The sequence below is a fragment of the Somniosus microcephalus genome, chromosome 18, assembly GCF_052327205.1.
Source record: "Somniosus microcephalus isolate GS21.2 chromosome 18, FLI_Smic_1.0, whole genome shotgun sequence".
NCBI classification, from domain to species: domain Eukaryota; kingdom Metazoa; phylum Chordata; class Chondrichthyes; order Squaliformes; family Somniosidae; genus Somniosus; species Somniosus microcephalus.
The window spans coordinates 40,036,577-40,046,490 of NC_141004.1; the positions used below are offsets into that span (position 1 = coordinate 40,036,577).

Genomic DNA, 9,914 nt, shown 5'->3' on the forward strand with positions numbered 1-9,914 from the left:
CTTCCTAACCCCCCCAACCCCCCCCCCCCCCCCCCAAAAACCTCTTGTACGTCCCAATATGTCTACTCTGGCACCTGGTCCAAGTGTATCCTATTTTGCCTGACTGCTTGAGACATGAAAGAGGAGTTGCCATGGATACTGAGCAATAGATACTATCGAGCAAAAGAGAGTGGGACGTGAAGGAGGACAGTGGGGGGGGGGGGGAAAGACTTGCATTTCTGTAGTGCCTGTCACGATCTCTGGACACCCCCCAAAGCGCTTTACAGCCAGTGACATACTTTTTGAAGTGTAGTCACTTGTAATGTAGGATGAAGAGCATATGGAGGGATAGAATATAAAAGCAAAGAGATCATGCTAGAACTTTATAAATCACTGATCCGGCCTCAGCTGGAGTATTGTGGACAATCCTGGGCACCACATTTCAGGAAAGGCATTAGAAAGGGTACAGAGGAAGTTTACCAGGATGTTACCAGGGATGAGGAACTTCAGTTATGAGGAGAGGCTGGAAAAGTTAGGGCTGTTCTCCTTGGAACAGAGAAGGTATGAGGTGACCTAATAGAGGTTTTCAAGATGATGAGAGGTTTTGATAAGAGTAAATTAGGAAAAAATATTCCCTCTGGCGAGTCGATCAATAACTAGAGGTCATTGATTCAAAATCATTGGAAAAAGATCTAGAGGGGAGATGAGAATTTTTTTGTTGTCTGGATCTGGAACACTCTACCTGAAAAGGTGGTGGAAGCTGATTCCATAAATAATTTTAAAAGGGAGTTGGACGGGTACTTGAGGATGAGAAACTTGCAGGGTTACGGACACAGCGGGGATGTGGGACTGAGCACAACTGCTCTTTCAAAGAGTTAGCACAGGCACGACGGGCCGAATGGCCTCATTCGGCACTGTATAAGCTTCTATAAATGAAGAAGTGATCTTCAATGCCAGGCATTTTACCCATTCCACTTGGCCTCTGCTCCCAAATGCTCCAGGTTTGCTCCATTCTCAAATGCGAGTCTATTTTTATGGAAAATGTATTTTCCTTTAATGGGAAATTAATTTATTGTAATTGTTTCTTTTAGGTATTGATCCTGATGATACGTACAATGAAACTCCCTATGAAAAGGGTTACTGCTTTGTATCATATTTAGCTCACCTTGTGGGTGATCAGAACAAATTTGATGCTTTCCTTCGGGTAAGAACCCCTTGCCAAGTTCTTCATCAGTACAGATTTTGTTTTCTTTGTGAGCAACTGGTTAATAGTCACTTGCATGTCTGGTCCATTTTAAACAAGCTTTAAGGGAATCAAACATGAAGTTGTGGCAATGCTCCAAAACACCATTTATTTCATGATGCTTCAAATCTTTTTCAAGCTTAATTCAGGTTGTTTTCACTATGCAAAGTCCAACTTTGAAGTCTTTTTGGGCTTGCTCCCAATTTTTTCTCCGTTTCACTACAAGAAGTAGCCTCCACTGATGATGTCCACATTCTCTGTTTTGTTTTTGCGCTTTTACCTAGATATTTTACTTGTGCTCTGTACTAAAGACCACTCCTATGTGAGCCCCTGCTTGCTACAAAGCAGAGTCTGACTTTATACCTGTGATATCTGATAATGCAGTAATTGCTAGGCAATGCTACATTAACTTATTGGTATGAGACAAACCCTTGAGTGATGCCCTAAACATCTGAAAGTGGAAGAATAAACACTTATCAGAATGTACTTTAGGCTATAAACTAACAGATAAGCAGTAACAGTAGACAGTACAGCAGCCTAAAGTAGTTTTAAATTGCACTCTTTCCTTGAATGCAAAAATAAAGTACCTGACACTTCATTAACTCAACTGATACTACTAAACCTGGGATAGTCTTTACTGTAATTGATAGACATGTGTATTTGTAATGACCTATGGAACTCCATGAGGACACCTCCATGCAGCTGTGGTACAGAACTGGCAAACTGGGAGCATGCTGGTTGGGAGCTACCTCTCTTGCCCTTTCAAGTTGAAAACTGGAACTTAGGAAAACAAAAAAGTGCCTTCCATAGTTGAATGAAGTTCACCAAATTAACAAGTGTTTTTAAACTCCACCAGCAACTTATCTTAATTTGATTGTTTTCAGGAAAAAGCAAGCAAGTTTAATGATTTCCACTAACTTTATAACAAATATATTTGGATCGGAATAATGCATTTCAAGTAATATTTTATATACCAGACAATAATGTGTATACTTTGCAGTCTGGGGAAGGCAAGCTAGCAGTAACCAAATCTGGTTATTTGAAACTTAACCTTATACATTTTATATTATGGGAACTAGTGTGTCACAAGGGGAAACAATCCTCTCTTTTTCATTGTAAACTTGCTATTGGATCATATGTAGGATCCCACTCTGTCTTGCGGCACTTCAGAAGGATAATCAGTCATGTCAGACATTTTTTGGAACAGGCTAAATTGTTAAACCGATTTATTCACGAGTAGATTTATTTAGAGAAGCAAACGGTAGAATGAGATTGAACCGTTCAATCTAGTACTGCTCTAGACCAATCCGAGAAGACCCTTTGAATTCTTACAGAACTTGAGATGAAATACAACTAAAAGAAATGAGCAATCTGGGTTTCTCAATGAAAAAACAATACCGTCTTTGTACATATTATACAAGCAGAAGCTTGTGGAGATTAATTAATCTTCAAACCAAACTGCATAAATATGCTTTTTTTTTCTTCGTCATTCCTTTCAAGAAAAGGCACTTGCCTTGATTGCTGGCCTGTCCAAACATGATTAGTTACCAACCATTTTGCAAATGGCATGAAAATGACCACCTCACTGGGTTTGGGAAATCTGACAATTTCAACCCACGAGACATTTAAGACATATTCTATTACACCTCTTAAATAATCAATTTTCTGACTAGCAGCAAGCATCCTTCCTTTCTGCAGCCTGCCCTGATGGACTTCAAGTAGGGATTTTGTGAACATTATTCCTAAACAAGTTTGTAATCAAAACATTAGCAAGTCAAAATACTTTATTCCCTTCATCTGAACAAAGGCTGACTTTTAATGGTGTTTAAAACTACCATTTAAAAACTACATATAAACCATTTCTGTCAAGGTTTTGACCTCCTTTCAAATCTCTGGTTTCTTCTTTTCACTTTCTTCCAGCAATCCCTTATTCCTTGCAGTCCCCTCATTGCAAGCAGAGCTTTGAGGTGTCCTGTTCTATAGAAACCTTGAGGTTGCATCAAGTATTATTTTCTAAAGGGTTTTCATTGGATGAAAAATCTATTTGAAGGACAATTTTTCCAGCTAATTGAGCGTTCTCTTAGTTGGCAGCACTCTGACCTGTGAGTCAGAAGCTTGAGTTGTAGCGCCAGTCTAGTAATTGAGCATTTAATGTAGGCCAACTCTCCAGTGAAGTACTGAAGAACTGCTGCATTGTTTGAGGTGCTGCCCTCTGGGTGAAACATTTAAACCAAGCCTCATTCTGCCCAGTTTAGTGGTTCAGGTGGACACTAAAGATCACACAATACTATGTGGAAGAGCAAGGAGTTTTCCCAGCGTTCTGGCTAATACTTGTCCCTCAACCAACACCACCAAAAGCAGATTAACTAGTGATTCATCTCGCTTGTAGGGCCTCTCTTCCTTTCTATGGTTCCTATGGTTAATGTGTAGAAACATCCAAACCTGGAAGAACATTTTCATTGAGCATACTTATTAGTGACCTCCCAAGCCAAATGGACCTGTGACCACTAAACTCGCCTAGTGTGTAGTGTAATGCAGATTAAATTCTGTGGCAGGTGGGAAGTTCTGTTAGACTCGTGCCAAAAATTTACTGGACGTAGATTCTGTTAGATAAAGGAAGCACACGGTGTAAACAGCAACATACGCACAAACCCTTCACTGAGGATTTCACATTTTTGTCCCATGTACGAGTGCATTGCTACAGTTCCTTGCTGGAAACAAAAATCACAAGTATGCTGCTCAGTGTCCAGTTTTTGACATTTGTTTCCATTTGCACATATTCTTGTGTCCTTAACACATATTTTTGTTTGTATGCAGGCCTATGTGGACAAATTCAAGTTTCAAAGTGTGGTAGCAGAGGATACTTTGAATTTTTATTTAGATTATTTCCCAGATCTCAAGGCAAAGAATATTGAAAAAAGACCAGGTAATGCTGTTTTATTGAAGAATGTTTAAAATAATACAAAATGTTTATTATAACTACATAAATGCAAAGGGGGAATCTTCATGTCATTGAAGTGTTCTTATTCAGAATTCATCTTTCTGCTGTTACTAATGGGTCAATGGCTTTTGGTGGATAGCCTGTGTTCTGGTTACTGAATGGTTTTTTTAAACATTTGGAAACCAACCTGAGTTTTTTTACAAAAGTAATGGACAGCTGACGAGGCTGTAGTGTAATTGAGGGATTCAGATATCCTCCGATCTGACGTTGGTTAGTTTTCAGATCTGTTTGATGTCTTGTCAATTTATGTAATCTCCTCCCCATCACCAGAGGATATATATATTTTTCTCCATCAGTATTGCAATATGCATATAAAACATTTGTAGTTAAATAAATGTCACTCACTCATTGCAATTGCATTGCATTTTATCCACTTCTGGGGTCTTGATATCTATTAAATATTAAAAATGTGGAGTAGGTTGCAACATTCCATTTCAATTTACATTGAAGACTCCTGCATCAGGCTCTGTCTGTGGCAACAGCATCAAGATTTACCTGCAGTACTTGTTACACCTGTAGGTGGTGCTAGCATTAGTAATGTTAACAACAGCAACTTGTATTTATATTTGTGTAGTAAAGCGTCCCAAGGCACTTCAAGAGTATTATAGGACAAAAAAAATTGTCATGATGGCATTTGCTCCAAATCCAACACTGGAATTGTATTTTTGCCTGTGAAGTCAGCATGCATGCAGAATTATAACACACATGGTCTATTTAGCCTGACTAGCCCATGTTGGTGTTTATTGCATACCATTTGCTCATCTGGAACCTACGTCCCCTGCCTGCACTACCAGTGACTTGCAAACTGGCTCTGACATACTGCCGCCTGATCTCCCTCCCAATCATCTGGCCTGAGCTCCAATAAGTTCTTGCCCTCGTCGTGGGAATTCAGTCCACCAAATTCAGGGCCTTGGGGGAAGGAAGGTTACCTCGGCTCCATCTCCCACTCCCCCTCACTGAGTAAAATTGGCATCTTGGGTGGAAGGAAAGACTTTTTTTGGTAACCTGCCCCTTCCTCACCACCTGAGGAAAAAATGTGGGGCCTGGCTCACCATCTCCAGTAAGATCAAGGTTTTATAGACTGGAATTGAACACACATTTAAGATACTGGGGTGGACTTTCAGCTTATGGCACAATCAGCGATTCTGACGCAAGTTGCGCCCGTTTTAAAGTGTTTCTTCCCCTGCATTTCACCTTGAGATATTTGAGTGGTAACTTGGTAAAGGCTGATTAATACAACTGAAAATGGGTTTATCACACTCGATAAGCATTTTAAATCAGTGTCAATCCACTACAATGAGTAATCTGATTTTAAATTACTTTAGAAAATATTTTTGTATTTTTTATTTAGATTGGGGTAAAGTAAAAAAGAAATTCATTCAAAACCTTTCAAAATGTACCTATTGGTGTCCTTGCGCCCAAAAGAGCCAGCTTAATTTTTGGAGCCTCCTCCAAGACCTGCAAACGAGTGTGTTTTGTGGGTGGGGCCTGCTTCTCGCGCAATGTTTTTAAAACTAGCACAAGATTGTGGAAATTCGAGTTGTGCTGAAAGCAATGAGCTTAAAATTCTGCAATCTTCTGTGCTCGTTACACCGATTATTGAGGGTGGGGGGGGATTGCGGTGAAATAATCAGTGCAATTGAGCAGAAACTCCAGGTAGTTAAGTAGAAATGCATGGCTATATAAAAACACTTGTAGAGGGATGAAAAATGTAGTTTTCCTAATGTTTCAGTTTTTTTCACTTATGTGCCGTGAACATCAAAAACTTCTAGTGACATTGAGGGCAGCAAAATCAAACCGCAGTCAAAGTTGAGACAAGGCCCAGGACTGTGTGGTAGGAGTTGAACATTCTAGTGCAATAGCTGTTGAACTATCTAATAATTTTCTTTTCATTTGAGGGTTTGAATTTGACAGTTGGTTGAACACTCCTGGATGGCCACCTTACCTACCAGACCTTTCATCTGGTGATACTCTCATGAAACCCGCAGAAGGCTTGGCAAATCTCTGGCTAGCTGCAGATTTGGACATGGATGCTATCAAAGCTACTGATATGTCCTCATGGAAAACATATCAGATTGTGTACTTCCTTGATAAACTACTGGAAAAATCACCTTTGCCTCAAGGTAACAACCCATGATAGTTATATCTGTGGCATAACCGAGCTTAGTATTTCATAGTTACTTCGAGTAGCACTTGAAACTTACCCTTTAAGTGTTGCATGAGCCGAGTATCTATCAGTCTATCATTAACTTGCTAAAAAGATTTTTTTTTAAATCACATACTAATGATTTTGTTTCAGTAATAGTCTAGATACTGTGCCTAACCAAAATGCATGTTATTTAAATAAATGTATTTTAATCCTGTGGCCCTTGAGTTCAAAAATGATTGTTCATGGGAGTAGGCCATTCAGCCCCTCGAGCCTGTTCCGCCATTCAATGTGATCATGGCTGATCTGTATCCTAACTCCATCCTCCCACCTTGGCTCCATATCCCTTAATATCCTTGGCTAGCAAAAATCTATCAATCTCCGATTTAAAATTATTAGTTGAGCTCGCATCTACTGCTGAGTGCCACACTTCTACCGTCCTTTGTGTGAAGTGTATCGCCCTGAGCAGTGTATAGCTGCTAAACCCAAGGATCAATTCATAATGAAAAATAAAGACAATTTGTGATTACATGCTTTATTTTTAGCCTTGGCTGAGTGGTAGCACACTTGCCTCTGAGTCATAGGTTGTGGATTCAAGTCCCATTCCAGAGCATTGTGCACAGTCTAAGCTGACACTTCAGTGCAGCACTGAGTACTGCACTCAGATGTGCCATCTTTTGGGTGAGCTATTAAGCCAAGGCCCCATCTTCTCAGGTAGATGTAAAATATCACATGGCTCCACTCTAAGATGTCCTGACCAACATTTATCTTCGAATCTGCTTTTATGGCATTAAGTCACTTATCTCGCTGCAATGTTTCCCTACATTACAAGTGAATACTGTAAGCAATGTTCCCTCAATTTTTTTTGTGCATGGTCCCTTTAAATTTGCTGCATGGCCGTGCGTCTGCAGTATCTTTTCCAGCAGCAACAGTTGGTGAGCGGCCTGCGCAGGACCTCCCAATCGATGCACACCTTAGGGGGAACGTTCACAAGTACTACTTTAGCTGTGAAGGATGCTGTATAAATGCAAGTTTCTTTTTTTCTCCCTGCCTCTTATCCATGTCACCAGCAGCACTCTGGAAACCATGTGGCCATTCTTTACACATGAGCCAGATGGTGAGTGTTAGGTGATTCAGCCATGAGTTAAACCACTCGTATCTTCACTTGATGTGCATTTGCCAACAGGAGCCACTGGTTGGCATTCAGAAGTGGGAATCTTGGTTGATATTTTCCATTCCTCACTTAGAGGTGTGCTGAGGCCAATTGCAACCCCCTTTACCACTTCCCCAGTTCAAATTTGCTAACTCAATGGAACAGGGATTGAACTTGAAGTATCCTGGTTTTTTTATGGCCTAGAACTACACTGGTAGTTACAACGTTTGGTGTTCAGGAGAGCATTGACTCCCCCCTCCCCAGGCCAGTTGTAATGCTCCTACTGTTATCCTGCTCACTCAGCACAGACCAAGGATTGGACTTGGGATTTTGCTGGTCTGGATGGCTCAGCTACTCTGGATAAACCAGAGTCATTGAAAGTGCCCTTGTATTTCACTTCAGTAATTTTCCGTGCATATAGAGTATTTTGAAACTACTCTAGATGGGGAGTGCTATTATTTACAACCCATCGTGACCAATACCAAATAAATGTTCAGGAAAAACTATATTGTGAAGTGTTATGCAAATATCGATAAAATTTTGTAGTAACTGGAATAAAATTTGAAATCTACTGGTTTTCTGTAGGAAATATTGCAAAGCTGGCTGAAATATACCCAAAGATATCCAAGGCTAAGAACGCTGAACTACGTTTTCGCTGGGTGCAGATTGTTGTGAAAAATAACTATGAGGACGCATTTGATGAACTCAGGAATTTCCTCCACAGTCAGGTATGTAAATGAGTTGAAGCTATGGTCTCTTTCATGTTCTACAAAAATACTCAATATATGTAAGATTATGAAAAATGTAATCTCTATAAAAACACATTTGCTGTCGAGTAGCTATTGCTTCTTGTATCTTACTTACTAAAATTGAGTCATTTCAAAAATGCATTGAAAACTCCTGTCCGAGAAGTAGGGGAGAGATGATTTGAGGGCCAGCAAAAGCGACGTTTGGGATGGGGAAAGATTTGAGGAACAAACAAACTGAGGGACAGAGCTCCAGAGATTGAGAGGAAAGAGAGACTGGGACACCGATTGGGATCACAGAAAGACAGATTGTCAGGCAGAAATAAGATTCAAGAGACATTAGATGGCTTAGGAAGACCGTGTGAGTGTATTGGGGAACAAAGACGGATTGCAGGGACAAATAAATTTGAGATGGGCAGCTTAAGGACACAGACATTGGGGGGATAGAGATGGAGATACAGGCACAAACAAAGCAAGATTGTGGCACAGAGAAAAAGAAACATTCTAGAGACTGATGAAAGCCAAAAAGATCGACATGAGTCAACATTTCTACTTATTCCCATGTTGTTCTGTACTAAAGTGTTGTCATACCACTAGAATTCTTTTTTGCAGAGATGGTGGCCAGGAGGACCATGAGGGTCACTGCTTCACTAGTAGTCTGTCTAAACAGTGTTAATTGAGCCCTGCAAAATGTTTAAAGTCAAATACTACTGCCTCCCGTAACACTAGAATTTATGTTTTGTCACGGTTTTCCTTTTTTTTTTAAAAGGGAAAACAAAAGTACACTGTTCCTGTTTATCGAGCCATGTGGTCTGAAACTGAAGGAACACGTAAACTGGCACAGGAGATTTTTGCAGCCACGGGGAACCAACTCCACAAAAATGTGCAAAATTATGTGAAGAAAATCTTTGCCGGAAACTGTTGAGATTCATTTAATAAGTCTTAACTTGTAGGAAAATTACTTATCTTTCTCATACAATTTTTACTTCCCAGCTGACTGGCATAACTTGTATTTCAGAATGTACAGCTGTTGTAAACATGATTATTGCTTTTCAATTGATGTTTATAAAATCAAGTAAATCATTCACTGTTTTTGAATGTCCTCTATTAGTGAATGTAGTACAAATGTCTCTGCTTCAGTAAGGAGTTATACTATGCTCACTTCTTAGTTATTTTTCAATAGGTCTGAGTTAAATCTAGTAAATCCAACTGCTTGTGCCAAATGCATCAGCAGATCCCACAGGATCATTTGTAATCACCTCATAGCATCTTGAACATGGAAAAATCTCAAGGTGTTTCACAGAAGTATAACCAAAACTGAAATCCTCCTGGATCTCTGTTCAGGTGCCAGCATTCATCTGTGTTATGGCCTCTTTCAGCAGTACATCTACCTCCTTAGCATATTCCTATCACTAACTTTCACTTTTCTGTCTTCTAAATCCAACCACTCGGCTGCATGCAAGGCTCCTAAATCAATGGACATTTTGCAAGGAAACCATTGCATTAAAAAATATAAAGCAAAATGAGGCAAGCAAATAATTATACATCTTTGTATAGTTTGTGTACACTCATGACAATTTATTGCAGGTTTGGCTTTAATAGTCAGTAAAAGGAGATCTCATCCATTTTCTGAACACCCTGCCAAA

General features: G+C 39.8%; 1 protein-coding gene across 1 annotated transcript in view; it reads left to right on the forward strand.

The window, feature by feature from the left end:
- rnpep (arginyl aminopeptidase (aminopeptidase B)) overlaps window positions 1-9,353 on the forward strand; it is a 32,601-nt gene extending 23,248 nt beyond the window's left edge. The window contains exons 7-11 of the mRNA XM_086011368.1: window positions 1,071-1,183; window positions 4,040-4,148; window positions 6,122-6,346; window positions 8,108-8,250; window positions 9,038-9,353. Coding sequence (XP_085867494.1) covers window positions 1,071-1,183; window positions 4,040-4,148; window positions 6,122-6,346; window positions 8,108-8,250; window positions 9,038-9,193 — 746 coding nt within the window. The 3' untranslated portion in view covers window positions 9,194-9,353. The remainder of the gene's footprint in view (window positions 1-1,070; window positions 1,184-4,039; window positions 4,149-6,121; window positions 6,347-8,107; window positions 8,251-9,037) is intronic.
- The last annotated feature ends 561 nt before the right edge of the window (window positions 9,354-9,914 follow it).